The following is a 25,575-nucleotide window of genomic DNA, read 5'->3' on the forward strand; positions in this document are numbered from 1 at the left end:
TCAATAGCTTATAACAACAGTTTATTTCTTGCTCACGCTGCAAATCCACTATGAGTTGCCCATGGTTTTCTTCCATGTCATCTTCACTAAGAAACCCAAGTTGATGGGGCAGCCTCTAGCTAGGACATTGCCAGTCACTGTGATGGGGGAAAGAACCTGGAAAACCATACTGACTTTTAAAGCTTGTGCTTGGAAGTGATGAGTCACTATTTTTCTTTTGTCATCAGCCAAAGCAAGTCACATGACCAGGCTTTAGTTCATCAGAACCTGGATGTATAATCTTCTGCAGGGAGGGACCCCACTGGAAGGAATACCAAGTATATGTAGTATAGTTAGCTCTACCATGGTGTTTAAAGAATATCATTCTGCCTGTGTATGGAGAATGGATTATATTGAGGAGAGGTAGGAAGCTACTCGAGTAGAAGTAGTGTTAGGAATCGGCGCAGTACTTTGGGCAAGAAATTATGGTAGCTCAGACTAGGGTAGTAGCAGTGGTCTGATTCAAGATGTACTTTGGAGTTGGTAGAACTTGTTTTTGGAGTACAGATGGGGATAAGGGAAAGTACTGAAAGATAACTTCTAGGTTTTTGGTTTGAGCAACTGAGTGGATGATGTGACATTTACTGAGATAGGGAGGACTGGGAGAAGAATCACTGGGGGTTTTGGGGAATAGGTGGGTGGAACAAAAGTTCTGTTTTGAACATGTAAAGCCTCTTAGATACCTATTAGACATCCAAATGGAAATGTCCACTAGGCACTTGAATAAATAAGTCTGGAGATCAGAGGAGAGGTCAGAACTAGAGACAGAAATTCTGCAGGTATTAGCATAGCGCTGAATTGTAAAGCCAAGGAGTTGGATGAGATGTCCTAGGGATAGAGTGTTAATAGGGAAGAGAAGAGGGCTGGGGGCTAAGGGCTAAGGGCTAAAGCCTTGGCTACTCCAACATTTATGGGTGGAACAGTGGCTTTGGGTCCAGCAAAGGAGACTGAGGCGGAGCCATGGAGGAAGGTGAAAACGGGCAGAAATGGAAGCAAAAAGAAGAAAGTTGTTTCAAGAAGGAGGGAGTGGTCTGTATCAATGTTCTAGAAGTCGGATAGGATGAGGATAGCAAAGTGATACCATTTGGGAAGGTGGAAGTCACAACTGACCTGGATAAGTACATACAGTTTTAGTGGAGAGGGGAAGACCAAAGTCTAATTAGGTAAATTGAAGAAAAGACGGCAAGTGAGGAATTGAGAAATTTTTTGTTGGATGGGTAAGTGGAGAAAAGGGAGGGAAACAAAGACGTGAAGATGAAATGATGTGTATGTGAAATTTTCATGTAAAACATAAATGCTCTATAAGTGTTAAGCTTATTTTGTTACTTATTCTCGAACTCCTAGGAATTTCAAACCAGCTCAGTATGAGGATCACTAAGACTCTACCACTAGACCCCAGCATGCTGACTATTAAGGCTCCAAGTGCCAATGAAAAGCCGAGAAATGAAGGGACTGATAGAGAAAGCGGAGCGAAAAATCAAGGGGAAGGGGAGGAGTCGCTGAGTTAATATTGTCCTCCTAGGGCCACCGTAGGGCAGCTCTCGAAGCTATGACATCGTTTCAGGGGCGGAGCCGACAGGAAATTTAAACCGAAGCCGCGGCTGAGGGCGCCTAGAGAATGATATTATAGTTGCAGGGCAACAACCGGGACTCCGGAGTCTTGAAAGAGCTCAAGGAGTCCGCGAATGTAAGACGACGGCCGTAAAGAAGGAATACGGAAGCCGAGAAAGAGCCGAGAATTTGAGGAGGGAGCCGGGAAAAGGTACGGATGCCGGGAAGGAAAAGAAGGGGTAAGAAGGCAGGCAGAAGGGGTCAGAAGAGTTGTGGAGAGGGTGCGTGGTCGGGAAGTGGGCACAGAAATCAGGGAGCGGTTACGTGCAGAAGCTGGAGAGGGTAGAGGGGCCGGGAAGGGGTCACAGGAGTTGAAGGGACAGAGGTCTAAAGTGGGTGCAGGGACCGAGGGCACAAGAACTTGGAGGGAGGCACGGGAATTGAAATTACACGGGGTGATGGGCCGGCCCCGTGGCTTAGTGGTTAAGTGTGCGCACTCCGCTGCCGGTGGCCCGGGTTCGGATCCCGGGTGCGCACCGACGCACCGCTCCTCTGGCCATGCTGAGGCCGCGTCCCACATACAGCAACTAGAAGGATGTGCAGCTATGACAGACAACTATCTACTGGGGCTTTGGGGGAAAAATAAATAAATAAAATCTTTAAAAAAAAAAAAAAAAAGAAATTACACGGGGTGGCCAAGAGGCCATGGGAGTTGAGGGAGCAGAGGCTGAAAGGGGGCGGTGGGACTGAGGGACAAGAGCCTGGAAGGAGGCGCGGGAGTTGGGGTGGAATATGGGTTGGGATGGAGTTGAGTCTTGCTGTAGCCGCAGTGGGGATAGTGCGGGATTTGGGAAGCGAGGGGAGCCGATGGTGGAAGGTCGAAGACTAGAGAAGGTGGTTCAGCTGCTGTTTTGTGCTTCTTTCTTAGGCGAAGATTGCTTTGAGCCGGAGAGTTCAATGGCTGAGAGTAGGCTCCGGGCTCCGGACCTAGGTAGGAAACAGGTCAAAACTGGGGATGCGAGGACCAAGTTGCTGCTCTTGCCCTAGAGTCTCTTGGGAGGAAAAGGCCAGAATATGTTAGCCCTATTGGGGTTTTCTAATTACTTAGTCGTTTTGTTTGTGTGTGTTGAGGAATGTCGTCGATCATTTAGGAATTCACGGTAAATGTCAAACAAGCTTTCAGTTTGATAATTATGAACAAGTTAGCAGACAGATGGGAAGTCAGGGTAGAGTAACTAAATCCATATTCATGGTTATTTTCACCATAAAATTCTTAAGTTTATCAATAAACTTAAACACCCACACTCAATTAGGTAAGTATTTTAGCGCATACTCACTTCTCTCAATACTCCCCCCTCCACTCTCTTAGTATCCTCTAGTTTTGTTTCTGGATTGTTATGGATGTGCATTTAGTTGTTGCATTATGAACAGCAGTACACTTTACTAAGTTATTTATGCTTCCTTCCCATGTCTTGTTGCTTTCTTCTGGATCTATTTCTCTTTTTGCTGGAGAACTTTCTCCAAGAGTGTTTTCAAAAGGGGGCTTTATGTGATAAACTTTCTGAGGCTTGTATGCCTGAGAATAGCTTTATTTCACCCTTGTATTAAAATTCTTGAGTCAAAGTTTTTTTCCTTCAACACACTGAAAAATTACAGTCGTTTCTTCTTGCGAAAAGTAGATACTGTTGAGAATTGATGTCAGTCTGATTCTTGTTCCTTTGTAAGTGATGTGCTTTTCTCTTGAGAAGATTTCAGATTATTCTCTTTATATTTGTTTTTAAAATTCACTGCAGCATGACTCTTAGAGGATTTTTATTTTCATTTTTCTTACAGTTTTATGTTTACGTAGTTTAAAAGGCCAAGGTCTGTCACACATACCCACACCCACACACACCCACGCAAGAGTATGAGTTGCTGCTCCTTTCCTACCTCCTGATCCCATTTCCTAAGGTACAACCATTTATGCTCTTTTAGCTATTTCTTCTAGTATTTACCTTCTAATTTCTAAATGGCATGCTTATGCTGCTTTTGTTGTTTTCAATTTTAAATATCTGTTGACTTTCTAATATGGAAAGTAAAGATTACTTTTCTGTCCCCACTCTCCTCTACACCACACACAAACAGATACACATTTCCCTCCTTTCCTCTCATCCTCCCAGTGTATACGTAATAGTTTTTGTTTAGTCATTTTTGTATTTACATTGTTGTGATTATGAAAAGATTATTCACAACGGAGCCATATAGTAAACTCAGAAGTATGCTTTGTTTTCTGTTTATGGATCACTAATTCATGTCCAAAGTCTTTACCAGAAGTATAAACTTTCTCTCAGGCCGGCCCGGTGGCGCAAGCGGTTAAGTGCGCTGCTCCGCTGTGGCGGCCTGGGGTCCGCTGGTTGGGATCCCGGGCGTGCACCAATGCACAGCTTGTCAAGCCATGCTGTGGCGGCGTCCCATATAAAGTGGAGGGAGATGGGCACTGCTGTTAGCCCAGGGCCGGTCTTCCTCACAAAAGAAAAAAAAAAACCTTCTCTCAATACTTTCAAGCTCATGAGAGAAACTATCAGTTTCTTCTCTGTCTGAGAGATGTACCTCTGAGACCACCACTGTCTTAGTACTCTGGTCGGGTCCAGTTATGCACTAGGCCTTTTGCACTGGTTTCTTCCTAGGATCTCCGTTCATCATTCTATGGAATTCCCTTTGCCTCTTTCCTATGTGGAATTCCCTATATTCTAAATTCCATATTTTCCTCTCTCTTTGTTTACTTCCTCATTTTGGTAGAGTACATCTTCTAGTATAGCTTTTTTTTTTTTTTTTTTTTTTTTAAGATTTATTTATTTATTTTCCCCCCAAAGCCCCAGTAGATAGTTGTATGTCATAGCTGCACATCCTTCTAGTTGCTGTATGTGGGATGCGGCCCCAGCATGGCCGGAGAAGCGGTGTGTCAGTGTGCGCCCGGGATCCGAACCCGGGCCGCCAGCGTCGGAAAGCGCGCACTTAACCGCTAAGCCACGGGGCCGGCCCTAGTATAGCTTCTTGAGAAAGGGAACATGACAGGCAAATTTTTTGAGACCTTGCAGGTCTGATTGTTTTTTATGCTACCTTACATTTGAATGATAGTTCAGCTAGGTAAAGAGTTCTAGGTTGGAAATAGTTTTCCCTCAGAGTTTTGAAGACATGTTCCATCTTCTTTTAGCTTCCAGTGTGCTGTAGCAAAGTCTGATGTTGTAAATATTTCTCTCTTCCTCCTGAGCACTACAAGGGCCTAGACTGCTCTCTCTCTGAACCACCCCTACCCCGGTCTAGCATTATTGCTGTCTAGCAACAATATTATTATTGACTATCTTTTTTACTTCCAAATAGTCATCATTACTATTGTTTTATGCAGTCAATGATTGTTTAAATTTATACATATTTTCACCAATTTTTTGGCATTTCGGGTCTTCCTTCTGGTTTCACTTTCCTTCTGTCCAAAGTACACCTGTTAGAAGTCCTTTAGTAATATTTGGTTGGTGATAAACTGGAGTTTTGTTTGTTTGAAAAATGTCTTTATTTTATCCTAGTTCTTGAATAATTGTTTAGCCAGATTTAAAATTCTAAGTTGACATTTATTTTCTCTCAACATTTTAAATATTTTAATAAAATTAAAGTATTTAATAATTTAAATACTTATTTTATAGTCTATATCTGATCATTCTATTTGAGGTTCTTGGGGATCTGATTTTGCTGTCTCTTATTTCTGCTGATTCTTCTATGGCGGTTTGTTTTCTTCGTTTTTTATTTGTATTTTTTTGGTGAGGAAGATTAGCCCTGAGCTAACATCTGTTGCCAGTCCTCCTCTTTTTGCTGAGAAAGATTGGCCCTGGGCTAACATCCACGCCCATCTTCCTCTACTTTGTATGTGGGGTGCTGCCACAGCATGGCTTGATAAGCCATGCGTAGGTCTACACCCAGGATCCAAAGCTGTGAACCCCGGGCCGCTGAAGCGGAGCACACGGACTTAACCGCTACGCCACCGGGCCAGCCCCCTAACTGTCCCTTTTAAAGGCTTTCAGATAATCCTCTGTTCCAGCCCACTGTTTCATTCCAGTATTCTACTACATCTGGTTTCTCCAGTTTCAGGGCCTTTCAGCTCCACCTTGCTTCTTGTTGGCTTCAGATTAAGCTTTCTCTGGTCTCCTGTCTGTTTTTCACTCATCCATCTGCTTCCAGCTTCCAAAATTTTATGGCATCTCTTACTTGTTATCTTCTTGCCAGTGTCTTTGTTCATTTTTATTCTTTCTCTGTCATTTTAGTGGGATTTGGGGAGAGAAAAAAGTTCTAGTATTCATCCTCCACATTTATTTGGAAGCTTGGACCATTATTTCTTCAAATATTTTCTTCTCTCCATTATTTTTTTCTTTCCCTTTGCAGTTCCTCTGATGTTGTTGAAATTTCTGTCCCTAGCCTCTGCGTTTCTTAGTTTCTCTGTTGTCCATTTCTTTATCTCTTCCTGATACCTCCTGGAAGAGTTCCTTGACCTCATCTACCAGCTCATACTGTGTTATGATATTCAACTCATCTATTGGAGTTTTTCTTTTTCCTTTTTATTCTTCATTTTAAAATAATTTCAGACTTAGGAAAACATTTCAAAAATAGTCAAGGGGTCCTTGTGCACTGTTTACAACTCTCCCAAATATTAACATCTTATGTAACCATAGTACAATTAGAAAAATCAGGAAATTAATATTGATAAAAAATATTAACTAGTCTACAAATCTTATTGATTTTACCAGTTATCCTCCAGTGTCCTTTTTCTGGTTTAAGATCCAATCCAGAATCATACGTTGCTTTTAGTCGACATCTCTCCTTAGTCTCTTCCTATTTGGGAGGAAGTGCTCATTTTTCTTTGTTGTTCAATACCTTGATACTTTTTTACAATTCTTTTTTTTTTTTTTTTATAATTTTTATTTATTTAATTTTTTCCCCCAAAGCCCCCGTAGATAGTTGCATGTCACAGCTGCACATCCTTCTAGTTGCTGTATGTGGGACACGGCCTCAGCATGGCCGGAGAAGCGGTGCGTCGGTGTGCCCCCGGGACCCGAACCCAGGCCGCCAGCAGCGGAGCACACGCACTTAACCGCCAAGCCACAGGGCCGGCCCAATACCTTGATACTTTTGAAGGACAGAATGTCCCTCAATTCGAGTTTGTTTGCTATGTCCCCATGATTGAATTCAGGTTTTGCATTTTTGACGCAGAAGTGATGTCTTGACCTTCTTGGTATGTGGTATCAGGAGGCACATGATGAGGATAAGGCTCACCACTGGTCATGTAAACTTTGATCACTTGATTAAAGTGGTATCTGCCAGGTTTCTCACTGTAAAGTTACTATTTTAGCTTTTGTAACGAACAAGTATCTTATGGGGAGACATCTTGAGACTGTGCAAATATTGAAGTTTAAATTTTTTCTTTTTTACCGAGGAAGATTCACCGTGAGCTAACATCTGTTGCCAATCTTCCTCTTTTTTTTTTTTTTTTTAAAGATTTTATTTATTTTATTTTTTCCCCCCAAAGCCCCAGTGGATAGTTGTATGTCGTAGCTGCACATCCTTCTAGTTGCTGTATGCGGGACTCGGCCTCAGGATGAACGGAGAAGTGGTGCCTCGATGCGCACCCGGGATCCGAACCCGGGCCACCAGCATCGCAGCGCGCGCACTTAACCACCAAGCCACAGGGCCGGCCCCAATCTTCCTCTTTTTGCTTGAGGAAAATTTGCCCTGAGCTAACATCTTTTGCCAATATTCCTCTTTTTACTTGAGGAAGATTTGCGCTGAGCTAACATCTGTGCCCATCTTCCTCTATTTTGTATGTGGGTCACCACCACAGCAAGGCCACCCACTAGTGGTGTAGGTCCATGCCTGAGCCGCTGAAGCGGAGCGTGCCGAACTTAACCACTAGGCCACGGGCCAGCCCCTAAAAATTTTTTTAACAGCAGTTTTATTGAGATATAATTCATATGCCACACAATTCATCTGTATCAAGTGGCTTTTAGTATATTCACAGAGTTGTGCAACTATCACTACAATCAATTTTAGAACTTTGATCATCCCAAAGCAAGAACCCCATACTGATTGACAGTCACTCCTGATGTTCCCCTAAGCCCCTAAACTCTAGACAGCCACTAATCTATTTTCTGTGTATAGGCTGCCTATTCTGAACATTTCATTGAAATCATACAATATGTAGTCTTTTGTGACTGGTTTCTTTCACTTAGTGTAACATTTTCATAGTTCATCTATGTTGTAGTGTATATTAGTACATCATTCGTTTTCATTGCTGAGTAACATTCCATTGTATGGATATACCACATTTATCTATTCATTAGTTGATGGGTGTATGAATTTTCACTTTTGGGCTATTATGAATAATACTGCTATGAACATTTGTTTACAAATTATCATGTGGACCTATGTTTTCATTTCTTGAGTGTATACCTAGGAGTATAATTGCTGGGTCATATGGTAACTCTACATTTAACCTTTTGAGGAACTGGCAGACTGTTTTCCAATGTGACTGTGCCATTTTACGTTCCCACCAGCCAAGTAGGAGGGTTCCAGTTTCTCTGCATCCTCACCAACACTTCTTTTTTATTATAGCCATCCTAGTGAGTGTGAATTTGTATCTCTTTGTGGTTTTGATTTGCATTTTCCTGATGGCTAATGATCTTGTGCATCTTTTCTTGTGCTTATTAGCCATTTTTATGTCTTCTTTGGAGAAATGTCTATTTTTATTTTATTTATTTATTTATTTTTGGTGAGGAAGATTGGCCCTGAGCTAACATCTGTGCCCATCTTCCTCTATTTTGTATGTGGGTCACCGCCACAGCATGGCTTGATGAGTGATATAGGTCCACACCTAGGATCTGAACCTGCGAACCCCAGGCTGCAAAAGTGGAGCACATGAACTTAACCGCTATACCACCGGCCTGGCCCCCATTGCTCATTTTTAAATTGGATTATTTATCTTTTATTATTTGAGGTTTTTTTAACTATTATATTTTGCATATCCATTATCTCCAATTAATTCTTTTCTTTACCTGCTGTTCCTGTTTTATGTTTCCAGTATCCTCCCTTGCCTTTTTGAGGATCTTTATTATACTTTAAAATTCTTTTTTCTGTCTGGTCCATTACTTATGGACAAATAGATAACCTATACCAGAGAAAGCATCTTTTATAGTACTTAGTTTCTTTAATTGCCTCATTTTCTTATAAGCTAATGTTCCCTTGAGACTGTTAGCAACTCTGATTGGTAATGTGTTCCTGGAAGGAAGATGCAAAAGCTTAGGCCCTATTTTGTGCCCCTCACATTGAGTTTAGGGACTAGGAGTTGGATAGAAGAGGAAAATCTCCCAAGGTGGAGAGCCCCTGGTTCCATTGTGGGCTCAGTCACTCCCTATTTGCAGCAACATTCTGTGCCCCTCCAATACACGAACGTTGCTTTGTACTGCAGTTGTGCATCGCTTAATGACAGGGATATGTTCTGAGACATGCTTCATTAAACGATTTCGTTGTTGTGTGAACATCATAGAGTGCACTTACACAAACCTAGATGGTATGTCCTACTACACACTTAGGCTATATGGTACTAATCTTATGGGATCACTGTTGTATATGTGGTCCATCGTTGACCAAAATGTCCTCATGTGGCACATGGCTATATTCATTTTCAAGAGTTGTCTCCTTGAATTGTAATTACCTAACTCACCAAATGGATAGAGGGTAAGGAGAGAGCCTCATTCAGGTGCCAGCCGGCGCACTGTCCCCTTGACTCCATGTTATCTGTTTCCCGCACACATGTGCATATTCATCCCAAGCAAGGCTCGAACACTGCCCTACTGTGAGCCTACTACGTCTGGTCGGTTCTGGGCTGCTTACCTGGCACTGGCAACAGGCAGGCAGTGACCCACTCTGCGCAACTAGAAAGTGTTCTCCAATCTGTCACCCACCTGTGAGTCCTGGCATTCTGCCACTCTAGGCTTGCTGTTCAGCCAGCCCCCCAGTGTCTGGTTCTGGTATCCATCCAATTCCTTATTTCTTCAGTGGCTTTCCTAGGTTTAGGTTCCGTGGAGAGAGTCAGCAGGCCTTGTGTGTTTATTATCTTTTTTAGAAATGAAAGTCAAAAGGGCTAATTCTGAGAAAGGCTTCTGTACAAGTATTGAATCATTAAGTTGTACACCTGCAACTAATATAACGTTGTATGTCAATTATACCTCAATGAAAAAAAAAAAGAAGAAGGAGAAAGCCTTCTGGAGAAGTTGGCATGGGGAGGGATCCAAAATGGCTACAGTTATAATAATGCCAAGGACTGACATTCAGCAGGTACTCCTGGTATGGTTATAGTCCAGATGTTTCTGGCCAGTTTCCGTTCTGAATGGTTGGTGCCTGTTAAGTATTTGAATATCTCCCCAATACCATTATCTGACACAATTTACAGTATTTTATTTACTGTATATGGACTGCCGATGGGGGTGGGTATTTATTTTCACTATTTCAGAAGTGAGAAAAGAGATTCAGAGATACTAAGTGAGACTGTGACTTGCCCAGGGTTACACAGCTAGTAAGAGGCAGAGGCAGGACTCACAACAAAAGTCTGTTCTGTGAAATGCCAAGCTGACTTTCCAGTATTTTCTGTCTCTATACCTAGGACCCTCAGGAAGACGGAGCTTTATGGGACCAGAAGGTAAGTGCTTGAGGGTCAGGTGCCCGCTGAGGTTGGGAGAGCAGGCTCTGGTTTAAGCATTGGGGGAATGATAATGATGTGTAAGACAGCGTCTCTTCCCCAAATAGTTCCCAGTCTAACGGGGGGGCCAGAGGTTTACCCTGAAAGAGTAAACAAGAATATGAAGCTTAAACTACTAGGAGGAGAGACAATAAGTAATATGAAACTGAGTAAAAAAATGGTATCTCATTAGGGCAAGCAGCCGTTAGCTGAGGAGGTCCAGTTGAAAGTCTGACTGGGCAGTCAGTGGGAGAGATGCAGGAATTCGTGCAGAGTTTTAGATAGTTTAAAAAAATCTCTGGTCCAAACCCCTCATTTAAAGTCCAACAGTTTTACTAACTATGTCTTGGTGTTGGCTATTCTGGGTCAGTTTTTTCAAGTATATGACATGCTCTTTCAGTATCTTAGTTTCAAATATATTTTTTTATTTCAGGAGAGTTTTCTTAAATTGTAGTTTTTAGTATTCTGGGTTTTTTGTTTGTTTTAGTTTTTGTCTTCGGGGACTATTATCTGTATATTAGAACTTCTTTGCCTATCTTCAGTATTTGTCACTTTCTCATGAATCTTTTTTATCTCTTCAAGTTTTAACATGTTAATATGAAAGTTTTCAAACCTACAACAAAGTCAAAAGAATTTTACAGTGAGCACTCATAGACATACCACTTACATTTTATCATTGACATTTTAGTATACTTGCTTTATCACATATCTATCCATCTTATTTTTTTTTCATTTTTATTTTTTTGTGAGGAAGATCAGCCCTGAGCTAACATCCTATGGTGATGCTCCTCTTTTTTGCCGAGGAAGATTGGCCCTGAGCTAACGTCTGTGCCTATCTTCCTCTACTTTATATGGGACACCCCCACAGCATGGCGTGCAACACACAAGTGGTGTGTCGGTGTGCACCCGGGATCCGAACCCGCAAACCCCGGGCTGCCAAAGTGGAGCGCGCACAGTTAACCGCTTGTGCCACTGGGCCGGCCCCCATGTATCTTATTTTTGATACGTTTCAAGTAATTTTGTACACATTAGTACCTTTCTCTCTAAATAGTTCAGCATGCATTTCATTGACTAGAATTCCGTATTCGTTTATAGTTTTTTCCTTTTGAAGGAAAATTTATATACAATTAAATGCACAATTCTTTTTTTTGTGTGTGAGGAAGATCAGCCCTGAGCTAACATCTGCCAATCCTCCTCTTTTTGCTGAGGAAGACTGGCCGTGGGCTAACATCTGTGCCCATCTTCCTCCACTTTATATGGGACGCCACCACAGCATGGCCTGACAAGCAGTGCGTCGGTGCGCGCCCGGGGTTCCAAACCTGGGTGGCCAGCAGCAGAGTGGGTGCACTTTAATCGCTACGCTACAGGGCTGGCCCCTAAATGCACAATTCTTAAGAGTTCATTCATTGAGGATTTTTTTTTAGCTTTATTGAGGTATAAAACTGTAAAATTCATTTCTTGTAAGTGTACACTTTCAATGATTTCTAGTTAATTTACAGAGTTGTGCAACTAACACAACAATCTAATTTTAGAATATTTTTATCACCCTGAAAGGAACCTCATGCCCATTTGCAGTCACTCCTTGTTCCCACCTCCAACCCTAAGCAATCTAATTTCTATCTCTCTATATTCTCCTTTTTGTGAACATTTCATATAAATGCAGTCATACAGTATGTGGTCTTTTTTGTCTGGCTTGTCTCACTTAGTATGTTTTTGAGATTCATCCTTGTTGTAGCATGTATAAGTAGTTCATTCCTTTTTATTGTCAAATAATATTCCATTGTATGGATAAACCACATTTTATTTCCATTTAAATTGTTCCCACTTTTTGGCTAAAACGAATAACACTGCTGTGAACGTTCTTGCGCAAGTTTTATCTGGACATAGGTTTTCATTTCTCGTGCGTATATGCCTAGGAGTAGAACTGCTGTGTCATGTGTTAACTATGTTTAACATTTTGAGGAACTGCCAAACTGTTTTCTAAAGTGGCTGCACCATTTTTCGTTCCCACCATCAATGTACAAGGCTTCCAGTTTCTCCACATCTGAGCTTCATGAGGGTAGACACTAGTCTCACAGCCATCTCAGGGCCTCACCGGGGTGCAGCACACAGAGGCTCTCAGGGAAGGTTGCTTGAGTCACGGGACTCTCTCTTTCCTCAGACTTCTCACCTTATTCCTCTTTGTTGTTTTCTAGGGGTTCAGCTAGGAGTTTCCAGTTATCTGAGAAAATGCCAGAAGAGTTCACCAGATGCTCGGAGGCAGCCCTTTTCTGGAAAGTCCTTCTACTTGGATCTGCCTGCTGGCAAGAATCTCCAGTTTTTGACAGGGGCCATCCCCCAGCTGGGTGGGGTATGTGACCTGCTTCTCTCCTGTGATACCATGTGCCTTTGTGGGGTTAAGGCAGGAGCTGGAGACGGTTATATTAGTGACTACCAGATATTTTCAGTGGTATCACAACATTTTCCAAAGCAATTTTAAGTATAAACCTTTTTTTTTTTTTTTGTGAGGAAGATCAGCCCTGAGCTAACATCCATGCCAATCCTCCTCTTTTTTGCTGAGGAAGACTGGCCCTGGGCTAACATCTGTGTCCATCTTCCTCCACTTTATTTTTATTTATTTTTTGTGTGTGTGAGGAGGATCAACCCTGAGCTAACATCCATGCCAGTCCTCCTCTTTTTGCTGAGGAAGACCGGCCCTGAGCCAACAACTATTGCCAATCCTCCTCCTCTTTTTCCCCGCCTCTCCCCAAAGCCCCAGTACTCAGTTGTATGTCGTAGTTGCACATCCTGCTAGTTGCTGCATGTGGGATGCCGCCTCAGCATGGCTGGACAAGCGGTGTGTCGGTGCATGCCCGGATCCGAACCCGGGCCGCCAGCAGCGGAGCGCACGCACCCAACCGCTAAGCCATGGGGCCGGCCCTTCCTCCACTTTATATGGGACGCTGCCACAGCATGGCTTGACAAGTGGTGAGATGGTGCGTGCCCGGGATGCGAACCCCGGGCCGCCACAGTGGAGCATGTGCACTTAAGCGCTACGCCACGGGGCCAGCCCCATAATTTACTTAACTGTTACCCTATGGACATTTAGATTCTTCCTAAATTTTAGCTTTTATAAATAACACTGTTGTGCAGAACTTTGGGTAGAAGGTATTTGCTGTATTTGAGTCCATTAAAAGTCCTTTAAAGGGGCTGGCCTGGTGGTGTAGTGGTTTAAGTTCATGCACTCCCCTTAGGCAGCCTGGGGTTCGCAGGTTCAGATCCCGGGCTTGGACCTATGCACCTCTCATCAAGCCATGCTGAGGCGGCATCCCACATACAAAATACAGGAACATGGGCACAGATGTTAGCTCAGGGCCAATCTTCCTCACCAAAAAAAAAAAAAACAAAGTCCATTAAAGCATCTGTCATATGGTACTTTTAATAAGGGGTTGATATGAGTATCTCTTGTGTTTAGAAAATAGGATGATAGTGCTTGGCCCTAAAGAGCTGGGTAACTGGGGAAACTGCATGAATGGACTTGGAATGCAGAGGGTTTTTGCTGTCTGCTAACAGAAACTCAGGGATGTAGGAACTCAGCAGTGGGGGTGGAGAGGATGAGGATTATACACCCAAAGTGGCCCAAAATTAGGTTTTGAACTTTTAGTCTGCTCTGTCATTTAGCCTTTGCTGTCTAAAAAACCACCCTAGAACTTAGGTTTAAAACAACAATTTATTATTTCTCACTATTCTCTGGATTGGCTCAGTGGCTTTTCTTCTGGTTTCATCAGGCCTCACTCCTGCAGCTGCATTCAGCTGGAGGGCCAGCTGGGCTGGAAGGACCAAGATGACTTGACTCACACATCTGGCAGTTGGTGCTGGCTGCCTCTATCTGGCCTCATGTGTTGTATGAGAAGCTTCTTATATACATCACATTATATACACTATCATATGTGTATACAGTAAGCCGGGCCAGCCAGTTACGTGGTGGTCTCAGGCGGCTTTCCTGGAAGGTGAAGGGAGAAGGTACAAGGCCTCTTGAGGCCTTGGCTCTAGAACTCACAGCTGTTACTTTCACCACATTCTTTTGGTCAAAAGGAGTCCGATTCAAGGAGTGGAAAAATTAGGCTCCACCTCCTGATGGGAGGAACAGCAAAGTCACCTTGCAAAGGAGTGGGTTTGTTGAGATGGGAGGAATGTGTGGCCATTAAACCATCTACCACGTTTATATAGAACAGTCATTGCTCCATTCCTACTCTAGCATTTGTTTCTGCCATATTACAGAAGGTAGACAGATGTAGTAAAATGTATATAACATAAAATACACCATTTTAACCATTTTTAAGTGTACAATTCATTGGCGTTAATTACGTTCACACTGTTGTGTAACATCACTGCTATGTTTCCAAAACTTTTATCACCCCAAACAGAAACTCTGTAACCATTAGGCAATAACTTCCCATTTCCCTCCCTTCAGCCCCATAACTCTAATCTACTTTATATCTCTATGAATTTGCCTATTCTAGATATATCATGTCACTGGAATTGCTGATATTTGTCCTTTTGTGTCTGGCTTATTTCACTTAGCATCATGTTGTCAAGGTTCATCTATATTGTACTGTGTATCAGAACTTCATTTCTTTTAATGACTGAGTAATATTCCAATGTAGGGATAGACCACATTTTGCTTATCCATTTGTCTGTTGATGGACACTTGGGTTGTTTTCGATTTTTGGCTTTTGTGAATAATGGTGCAGTGAACAATGGTGTACAAGTATCTGGTCAAGTCCCTGTTTTCAGTTCTGTTGGGGATATACTTAGCAGTGGCATTGCTGGGTTGTATAATAATCCATGTTTAGCTTTTTGAGGAACCTAAACTTTTTTTTTTTAACCTAAGTGTCAGGTTTCTCATTCAGTCACACTTCAGAGATATCGTCCATCCTTATTTTCAGAGGTATGTGGAGCTGGCTGGTAGTGGCTCACGAGAACCAATTGTTGTCACTAAATGTGGAATTGGAAAGAGATGCTGTCATATTGGTAGGTTGAGATCAGCCACAGTAGGAGTATTTAACCCATAGAAATTGGCAAATGGTACAAAGCAGGTTTTTTCCCAGAGTCAGTCATTGAGCATTTGCCAGCTCACCACTGCTTCTTTCCATCTTTTCTTCTTCCCATAGACCTGAGTTAAGTGTCATTGTGTTTCAGGTGCTGTGTTGGTTCTTGGGGTGCAAAGATGAGTCAGACCCTCTCAGTGCCCATGAAAGATGAGCAGATACCTATGCAGCTGAGTAATAGCCAAAACCCTTTTTTGTTTCATATTTTAGGTTCCTTTTGGTAGTGTGGTCAAGATTACAGGTGCAGTGTCTGGATGTCCCAATGTATCTTCACAGAAAAATCATGGCTTACCCAAGCTACTTTTAATCCTCTCTGGTCCCTTCATTGTGCTCTTGCTCCGTGCAAACTCAAATTGGTCAAATAACTCAAAGTCTGCCGGGTCAGAAGCAGCAGTTCTGGAGACAAAACCTTGTATTATATATATAAACCCTATTATATTTCAGGGTGACGTCTTCTTGGGGGCCCAGTACAGAACTGCAGTTGGTCTATTTAAAGACATTGATTCTGGAACTTCTGGCAGCCAAGATTTCCTTCCCCAGCCTCTTGATATTGGTGATTTTACTTTTGCTTTTGATTTTCAGCCACCTTTGTGATCTGGTTTCAGGTAATTGAGGGTTTCCTGAGCAAAGAAGTAAGTTACATCGTGTCCAGCCGCAGGGAAGCAAAGGCGGAGAGCAGTGGGACAAGTCACAGAGGCTGCCCCAGCCCCACTGAGGTCAGAGTGGAAACACTATCTCTGGCCGATCCAAAAAGTGGCCACTCGAGGCCTTCACAGAAACCCGTGGACTCGGTAAGAACCTCGTGGGGTAGGAAAGGTGTCTCCTATACACAAAGGAAGTAAGCCCCAGTGAGCCCTTTTAGGCAGTCTCTAGTTTTAGTTTCATGTGGTTTAATTTAATCTCTCATTTGAATTCAGGGGCTAAAAATATCTTATCATAGCTCTGGATCTAAACACCTCAGCACCATGCTATCCCTTTGATAAAAGTGTTCACTTTTTTGGGCCGGCCCCGTGGCTTAGCGGTTAAGTGCGCGCACTCCGCTGCTGGCGGCCCGGGTTCGGATCCTGGGCTCGCACCGACGCACCGCTTGTCCGGCCATGCTGAGGCCGCGTCCCACATACAGCAACTAGAAGGATGTGCAGCTATGACATGCAACTATCTACTGGGGCTTTGGGGGAAAAATAAATAAATCAAATTATAAAAAAAAAAAAAAAAAAGTGTTCACTTTTTATGGGACTTCAGAGTCAGAGGTTCAGAAACAATAAGAGCGTCCTCTGTTAACCAGAGAGGGCTTGTTGGAATTGGCCCAGGCTTATCTGCTGGAGAGTGCAGAGACTCTTAAAGAGAGGTCGTTTTTTTTTTTGAGGAAGATTGGCCCTGCGCTAACATTTGTTGCTAATCTTCCTCTTTTTTTTTTTCTTTTTTTCTCCCCAAAGCCCCAGTACATAGTGGTAGAGTTGTAGCTCTTCTGTACGCCGCCTCAGCATCGCTTGATGAGCGGTGAGTAGGTCCGTACGCAGGATCCAAACTGGTGAACCCCAGGCCGCCAAAGCAAAGTGCGTGAACTTAACCGCTGTGCCACTGGGCCAGCCCCAAGAGAGGTCTTAAAACATTTGTAACACTTTTATCTGGGGTGAATTCAGAATGTCCTTTTCCACCAGGGTCCAGGCTGCCCAGGCTGCAGCTGCCTGTGGGTGACCTGAACTTTTATGTGGCTTTACCTTTACCTCCAGAAGTTTGCTAGGCTCTCATTTCTGCCACTCCTCACTTGTCACTGCTGCCAGCTTTCTGAGGGACATGACTCCCAGACAGCCTTGCCAGCTCCTGTGTAAACATCTGTTTGTACACAGCATACCTCATTGCTCTTCTCTCCCTGTCAGGTGCCTATGAGCAGAGGGAAGGAGCTACTGCAGAAAGCCATCAGAAACCAGGTGAGCTGAGAGAGACGGGCTGGAGGTGGACGCCTCTGGCACAAGGAGGGGTTTAGCCTTTCTTCTGAGGCTCTTCTGAAGTACTGACACAAATCGCACACCCTGTGAGATGTGCAGTATTGTCATTATTTCCTTCTTACAAATGAGGAAGTGGGTCTCAGAGAAGTTAAATAATTAGTCCAGAGTCACCCAGGGTGTAAATGGTAGAACCAGGATTTGACCCCTTGATCTTTCCAACTTCAGAGCCTACCAAGAGAACCTTGGAGGAATGCTGTGGAGCATGTCTGCTCTGCACATAAGCCAAACTTTGTAGTCTTTTACAAGTAGCTGTTTATCCCTTTTGTGAGAATCCAGGGCCATTAAAGTTAAGTGGCAGGAGGAGGAGTTAAGGTGATCTTGTGAGAGGCGTTGTTAAAGTGACATCAAGATGAGTGCAGTGGCTGTAATGAGGGAGGATGGTATTGCTGGACTCAGACAGCCAAGCAGGAAAGGTCTGCAGCCAGCATAGTTTCCTGCTCTATGATGGTGATTGTCGCTGGTATTTATTTTGTACTTACTATGTGCTGAGAGCTCAGAGACCCTCCCCACAAACAGCTCTCTTATAAGCATGTGTTCCTTCCTGATCACAGGGTGGCTGGAGCAGAGCATATACGCGGATCAGCAGTCCCTCCCCTCCTGATGTGGCCGTCCTTGTGGAGGACAGGGGGCTTCTTCCTGGGGGTTGGAGTAGACTCTCCAGGTGCTGTGCTTTCTCCGCTGCCTGCCTCCCCTCAACATACCCCTATGTGGATGACCCAGAGCTCCCGGAAGCCAGGACATCCTGTCCCGTAGTGTTCAGGCCTTGGGAGTCTCATGCGCCTGCCTTTCATCTTTCCAGGGGAGCAGCAGCGGAGGAGGTAGCGGGAGCAGCAGCAGCCTCCTGACCAATGCCCGCTCGTGGGGCGTGAGGATTCTGCATGTGGACGGTACTGTTTCTGCCCAGGGTGCCTGTGGAGGGGAGAGCTGGTGGCTTGGACGGGAAGTGTTCGCTTTCAGAGGGGTCATAGTTGTGTAAGCTAGCTGGAAGCCAGACCTACTCAGTTACCGTGTTGATCCACAAAGGTGGGAGGGCGTGGAGAGCAGCAGTAACAGGCAGAGTGCAGGTACTGGGTGGTGCTGTTTTGTTTAACCCGCACCACAGCTCTCCTCAAGTTGGTATGATGATCCTGTTTTACCCATAAGGACATAATCCTAGTATCCATGACCACTTATCAGGTATTTGTTCTGTGCTAGGAATTACCTCATCTAATCCTCACCGAAGTCCTCTGCACGTTGTACAGATGAGGAAATTGAGCCTCCGAGGGATTAAGTAGATTAGCCATAGTCTCACCAGGAGTGAATAGTGTGGCCCATATTCCAACTTAGTTTGACCCAACTGAATTTCATGTTCTTTCTTTTCTATAGGGTTGCCTCACACTATAATCACCTGTTTGCAGGTTGTAATAAATTTACACTAGAATAGCTATCCTGAATCAGTTGGTGGGCCTCGTACCCAGCTCCACTTTGAGTCTGGGGTTTTCTCTGATCCATTAAAGGGGGCTGGTCCAAATCTAGCCTGAGATCTGCCAGGGCAATAGAGAACTGTGCTCGGGAGGGTCCTGGTTTGTGATGTGATGTGCTCCATCGTCACTGGAAAATCTGCTGTTTCTGACATGATCTAATTTCCTGCCTTCCTGTGTGTTAGAGAAGCTCCAACATGTGTAGCCCTTGCTGTGTCTTCCACCTAAGGATACATCTGAGTAACTCATATGGCATGGTCTCCCTGACAGAAGCCGCTCTTCAGTAGTGCCTTAAAGCCCTCTGTGAGCCATAAGGGAGCTCCTGTACAGGAGTTTGTGTTCGGGGCTATAAAATAGCATGAAGCCAGCTTCCGTACTTTTCCAGGGATAGAGGACCCAGTGCTTTTTTTTTTTTTTTTTTTTTGTGAGGAAGATCAGCCCTGAGCTAACATCCGTTGCCAATCCTCCTCTTTTTGCTGAGGAAGACTGGCCCTGGGCTAACATCTATGCCCATCTTCCTCCACTTTATATGGGACGCCGCCACAGCACGACCCAACAAGTGGTGCGTTGGTGCACGCCCGGGATCCAAACCCAGGCCGCCAGCAGCAGAGCACTACGCCACAGGGCCAGCCCTTTCTTTTATTATAAGCAGGTGCAGAGGTGACATGTAGCCAGATGGTGGCAGGCAAGGCTGGTGTGATCCAATGGGTCAGGCTGAGTGAGAAGTTTAGTCCCCAGCCCTGGGAAGGGGCTGTGCTGATGAAATGAAGAGTAGATCTTTTGGCCACAGCCCTCTGTTTTCTCCACAGAAATGATGGTGCATGTGCAGCAACTGTCTCTTGATGCTTTGTGTGTGAAGAAAGAAGGGCCAAAGAAGCCAGAGGTAGGTCATCCTGCTGAACTGAAGGGAAATGGATGGTTTACAAACACTGAGGTCTGTGACAGCTTTGTAAATCCATGACCCACCCAAGCCATCTCTTCCTGGCCGTCCTGGAAAAAGTAAGGAGTACAGCCTCTCAGCTCATCCTTGGTGTCCGCAGCCTTGCATTGCCCCATGCTACCTGCAAATCTTCCTTGGTGCGCTGAGGCATTCACTGTGGCCTGGACTGTGGACTGCCTGTGGGTAGTTCTGGCCTAGATGAAACGTGAATGCTCATGGCCTACTGGCCAGGCTGCCATCTGGGGACTGCTCTTGGCCTGGGAATGAGCCTGCAAATTGCATGGGTCGGGGTGGAGGGTGCTGTGGTTTTAAATAGCTGCCATCTTCCAAATTCTTGTTTGGCTTTTCTTTCTTTTTCTGGAGTTAAAACTGTGTGTACCACACATCAAGAGAGCCTGGGCTGATTTTTAAAGCCATGGTGTCTTCTCTTCACCGGGCCTGAATCTGAGGAAGGATTAAACCCTGCAGGTCCGCCAAGGGCCTGGCACCTGAGAGCGGGACCAACCGTAGTAGCAGACTAGGACAGAGTGCTTGGCCTTGGCGCTCCTCGCTCCTCACCCTCTGGTCTGGGAGTCTTTGGGGTTTCCCTGCAGCTAAGTAGATTTGCATTGCTCACAATTGAAAAGGGTATACAGTGAAAGTCTTTCTCCCCCCAACTTCTGTTCCTCAGCCACCCAGCTCCCTCCCTGAGATAAGCAATGTGAACAGTTTCTCAGGTATCCTTTCAGGACTCCATATACAAGCAGATATGTCAAAACTTCTCCCTTTTTATGCATATGCACAGTATTTTTACTTTGCTTTGTTCACTTAATCTATTTTGTAGATACTTGGGAGTCTTTTGGATGAGGTCTGGGTGCAGTCTGCTAATATGCGAGGGGATGTGGAAAGCTTCTTTGGGGTTGTGTTTGCCCTGGAGGTGTGGCCTGGAGAATCGAACCTCCTTGGGCCCAGAAGCATAGGCAGTCATGGATCCACTGGATCTCTCATCCTGCCCCCACCACCCAACTCTTTTACTGATTTTTTTAATTTGTTCCATTTAGTTTTTAATATTAGCTTTATTTGACCTTGGTTTAAATGTTGGGTTTGACCAGCAGAGTCAGGGTACACAGACAGGGCCCAGGAAAGCCACAGGCATTGTCTTCACCCTCATCCTGTAAGCTACCTGGAATGACAGCAGTGCCTAGGAAATACCAGCTGCCATGGAGTGAGCACATACTCCGCGTCGCGTCTCTTACCTACTTTCATTTCAGTTGTGTCACATCTGATGAGGTAAGTGGGAACTCCTCACATCACAGGCAGCACAGCTCCAGTTCCCACCCAGGCCCATGGGGCTCCACAGCTCTTGCGCTCTGCTCCATCCTGCATTCCCTCTACAAAGTCAGCTGCCAATGAGATTCACACACAATGCTTACCACTCATCATGTCCCTGGGGAGCTGGACGGAGCCATTGTGCTCAGGGCCCAGCGGACAGCAGGAAGCAAAGTGGGGCAGACTTGCAGCAACTAGGCTCACTGGGCCTGGTACCTCGACCCCCCTGGCTCCCTCACATCCTTAACCTATTTTCCCTTTCCATTTAGGGAACACGTCCAGCAGAGTCAAGAACACGGAAAGGTCAGTGTGGTAGCTTTTCCTCATCTAATTGCAATCCCTCCCTCCCTAAACGCTGCCCCACGACTCCCTCTGTGGCTGCATCTGCTCACTTTTCTGCGGCAGGAAGTGAGTCCAGGTTGTGTTCCTCTTCATGTTTCCAGGGCCTGGGCTTCAGAGAGGGGGGCGGCGGGAGAGAGGCAGCCACAAGCAAGTCCAGAGCTGCTGGGCCAGGGCTTCTCTTTAGAGCCAAGATCCCATACAGTCCCTCTGCCTCCTGCATCCTCTGGCTGTTCCTGGGCATTGATTGAAGTTCAGCATCCTTTTTCTTCTGGTTCAGGAGCAATTTGGGGTGGGCAGTTTGACAGCTGCCTACTACTTTCAGAAATGCCAAACTCCCTGAAATTGACAAACAGGCAGATTGATGGGTGCATCTCCCAGCTCCTCTTGAATGGCAGGAGAGTTTCTCTCCCTGGATGTTTCTCCCAATGATGTTCTTTAAGTGGCATTTATTCGTGCACAAGCAGGAGCTAAGAAAAGTCACTTGGCACCTCTCATGTTTGAAATTTAAGGAAATCTGTGGGGGAATTGATTTTAATCACTGTCTCAGTTAATTAGAAAAACAAGAAATTGCCCCAAAAAAGTAATTAATGGGAACTGCTGCTGCACAAGGAGAAAGGCTGCTTTTCGCTTGGGTGCTGGCAGCAGGCTCAAACAGGTCTGGGAGCTGTGAGGCTGCAGCCTCTTTGGGGATTTGGTGGCTGTTAGTTCTGCCCAGGCTTCCAGTGCCTTGGCTGCCCCTTTGACAGGACTTCCGGTCACCATGGGAAGGTGGAAGTGCTTCTTAATGCCTAAGAAATTTTTTAAACTGTGCAAATAACTAGTTAGTAGGGGATGAATCTCTTGATTAATTGACTCCAAATCTGTCTTCCCAGCGCCCATTTGCCCTGTTTTTTCAGGAACCAGATTTCACCTTTGATATTTTTTTACCATCCTTCTGCTAAGATCTCTAAACAAACACTCTTTAGTTGTCTTCCTCTCTGCTCTCCCCGCAAATACCCAGGGTCCTCATGCAGACACCAGGAGTGAAGGTCTGGGAAGGACCTGAGGCTTCTAACAGAAACCAGCAGGGGCTGGATTTCTCCCTCTCAGCCAGGTTTCTAATGGTCGGTTGACAGCTTCCAGAACCTACACACAGGAGAGTCCTCTATCCTGCTGAGGGCGGGCACGCCTGGGACCCCAGGCACCCTGCAGCCTCTCCCCGCCAAGAGTAGAACTCTTTCTCCCAGGGTAGAGGCCGGAGGAGATGGGAGTGGGTGTCTCACCTCTGCCAAATGGAAAGGCGCACCTTGGGCAGCCTGGGTTCCAGCTCTGAAAGGCTCTTAGGCTTTGGCAGATCCTTGCCTCTCTGAGCATTTCCTGTGTGTGTGGTGTGGGCCCTGCACTGGAGCAGACAGATGGCTGATGTGTGTGCTCTTCCTTTCCAGTGGGCAGACTGAAGGCACCATTCCTCAAAATTGAAGATGAGAGCAGGTGAGTGGGGCCTCCTCTCTCTCCCCTCACCCTTACCAGGCCCACACGGAGCAGAGGTGCTTAGGGGCCCCAAGCTGATGTGGGGGATATAGAGCCCCTCAGCCCTGCACCTTCCTCTTCCTCAGAAACTGCTTTCTCCCCATGTCATGGAGAAGTGTTACACAGACCACGAGGAGCCGCTGAAGGTGGCATTGCACAGTTGGCACTCCTTTTGGTCATGAGTCAGAGGTTTATGACCCTGTGTGTGAATTACCTCCTTTTAATGCTCTGCTTTTATGAGCTCATGATGTCCCCTCCAAGCTTGTTACTGGTCCTTGTTTCCCCCTAGGTGTACGCTGACACTTAATATCGAATCATTGCTGGCCCCAGTACAGTGCTAGTACAGTCATCTTGGCTAAAGAAAGGATGTTTGAGGTGGCATTGGGGTTCCCTTATCAGACCACCTTGTGCTTGATGAAGCCTTTGTGTTTTGCTGTGTAAAACCCTTTTTGGGCACATGTTATCTCATGACAACCCTGGGTAAAAAATAGCATGAGAGTCCATCTTCTTCCTAGTGGGGAAATTGAGGTCAGAGAAATTAAAGGACTGGCACACAGCCACTTTGCTAGTGAATCTTAGCCTGAGGCTAGAATCCAGGTGTCCTGGCTGTCCTGCCTGGTGCCCTCTCCACTCTGCCCTTTCTGTCCGCCATTAGGGCCCCTTCTTACCTAGAGCAGGAGGGTCTCTTTGATGATAACCTGATGAGCTCTTAGCCACCCGTGTGATCACTGACTCTTCAGTAAGTGCTAGATCAAAAGTCCATGTGAATCTAGAATTCTCTCAAAAACGTTTTTAAAGAAGAAAAGGCCACATGTACCCAGCAGAGACTCCTGGGACCAGAATTCTCTGTGTCCCTCAGCCTCAGGCAAGGCAGCTAAGGACCCAGCCCCAGGAGCCTGGCAAGCCTGCCTGTCCTCCAGATGATCCTAGGTTCATTCTTGGCGCCTGCACACAGTACAGAATTGGCTTTGCTGGCCCAAAAGTGAGTGGAAAGAACACAGGGATGGTAATGAGGTGCCCTCTTCTTCAGTTCCAGTGGGCTGGGGTACATGTCCTTAACCCTAGGCCCTTCACAACCAGTTAAATACAGTCATGACTTGTATGCAGTGGCTGAAACACCACTGACGCCTTAGTATTTCACTGCACATGGCAGGCCAAGGCGATGTCAGTTCCCGGAGGGGGTACATGTATTCGTGTGCCCCTGGCATCAAAGGCAAGAGGAGATCCATGCGGGGCTGAGGTTTCTTGTGACACTTGTTATATGCTGTTCTGAAGCAGGTGCTCTTCAAAGCCCGATAGCCTTACCAACCTCAACTTGCCAGCCTCCTAAGCAGAAATAAAACAACATTTGAGGAGGAAGCAATGAGGGTACCAGGGCTGTGAAGGGCACCTCCTTCTCCTTGAGGGTCCAAGAAGACTCATTTGTTAATACACTCCTGAAGCCAAGGGCTCTCTGTACCACCCAGGAACCCATGGCCTGCACTCTCCCCTGGAGCCTGGGCCATTGCATTCAACACCGTGTGCTGGCATTTCCATCAGCTGGGTTGGCTGAGCCTCCATGCATCACCAGATTTGGCTCTGAAAGTCTCTTGAATGTGAGCAACTTGAGGCAAACCACCAAAACCACTCAGTACATGTCAGACTATCCAGAACCTTCACTGTGCCTCTCCTTTCTGTTCAGAACACTACCCCTCAGATGGTACAAAGGATCAGCCCAGAGCAGGAATGTTTCTCTTCATGGAACAAGAAAATCACTGTTTAAACATTCTTCCTTTTAGATTCTGCCAGGCTAGAGTCCTCAAAGGTTGTTTTAGGGTCAAGAAACAAAATGGAAAGGTGAGAAGAACTCAATCAGGAATTGGGAGACGTGGCTTCCGGGCTGGTCTTGGCCACTTACTAGTCGTGAGCCCTTGGGCAAGTCACGGAACCTTTTGGGCTTCATTTCCTCTTCTATAACACAGGACAACACCACTTGTTCCACTCAGCTCAGAGGGTGGTTATAGGATTCAGATGAGGTAGTGAGTGTAAATGGGCTTGAAAAGTAGACAGGGAGAGCATAAGTATTCATTTAACCTTGTAAGACTAATGAGGGTTTGGTTTTAGAACTTAAAAGATATGCAGGTGAGAGTGCACTTTATCAGGATTGGAATTCTAGGGGCTGGCCCCTATCTCATCCTTTCACTTCCCCGCAGGAGTCAAAGTGGAAGTTTTCTGTGTTTCAGGAAGTTTCGTCCGTTCCACCGTCAGTTTAAATCCTTTCCTGAAATTTCTTTTCTGGGACCCAAAGACGCAAGTCCCTTTGAGGCCCCGACGACCCTGGGCAGCTCGCACCATACCAGGTGGGTCTTTCTGGTTCCTGAGTACCAAGGGCTGGTTACAGGCCAAAGTCCTTCCTCTCTCAGGCCTGCTGGTCAAATTTTGGAATGGCCATGTGTTAGCTCCTTAGGCGAAGTCTATTCTGGGAACTTAGCCCAGAGAAGAGAGACATTAGGAGTGCTCATCTGTATTATTTGGTGTTCTCCATCCCTACCGAAGAATTTGACTTGTATCCAGAGGGCAATAGGCGGGTTTC

The 25,575-nt window shown here is 45.3% G+C and overlaps 1 protein-coding gene across 3 annotated transcripts in view; it reads left to right on the forward strand.

Moving 5' to 3' along the window:
* Nucleotides 1-1,399: 1,399 nt before the first annotated feature.
* The window catches only part of DBF4B (DBF4B-CDC7 kinase regulatory subunit), a 29,796-nt gene continuing 5,620 nt past the window's right edge, over nucleotides 1,400-25,575 (forward strand). The window contains exons 1-11 of one of the 3 annotated variants that reach the window (XM_087441277.1): nucleotides 1,400-1,801; nucleotides 2,519-2,577; nucleotides 10,267-10,306; nucleotides 12,541-12,695; nucleotides 16,041-16,226; nucleotides 17,316-17,366; nucleotides 18,244-18,331; nucleotides 19,714-19,787; nucleotides 21,422-21,455; nucleotides 22,919-22,964; nucleotides 25,196-25,342. In XM_087441277.1, the coding sequence (XP_087297403.1) occupies nucleotides 2,548-2,577; nucleotides 10,267-10,306; nucleotides 12,541-12,695; nucleotides 16,041-16,226; nucleotides 17,316-17,366; nucleotides 18,244-18,331; nucleotides 19,714-19,787; nucleotides 21,422-21,455; nucleotides 22,919-22,964; nucleotides 25,196-25,342 (851 nt within the window). In that variant the 5' untranslated portion in view covers nucleotides 1,400-1,801; nucleotides 2,519-2,547. The remainder of the gene's footprint in view (nucleotides 1,802-2,518; nucleotides 2,578-10,266; nucleotides 10,307-12,540; nucleotides 12,696-16,040; nucleotides 16,227-17,315; nucleotides 17,367-18,243; nucleotides 18,332-19,713; nucleotides 19,788-21,421; nucleotides 21,456-22,918; nucleotides 22,965-25,195; nucleotides 25,343-25,575) is intronic. The other 2 variants (XM_087441278.1, XM_087441280.1) reach the window with 2 other exon arrangements.

Source organism: Ceratotherium simum, chromosome 16 (genome assembly GCF_057802395.1).
Source record: "Ceratotherium simum simum isolate JZ-2026a chromosome 16, ASM5780239v1, whole genome shotgun sequence".
Classification (NCBI taxonomy): Eukaryota; Metazoa; Chordata; class Mammalia; order Perissodactyla; family Rhinocerotidae; genus Ceratotherium; species Ceratotherium simum.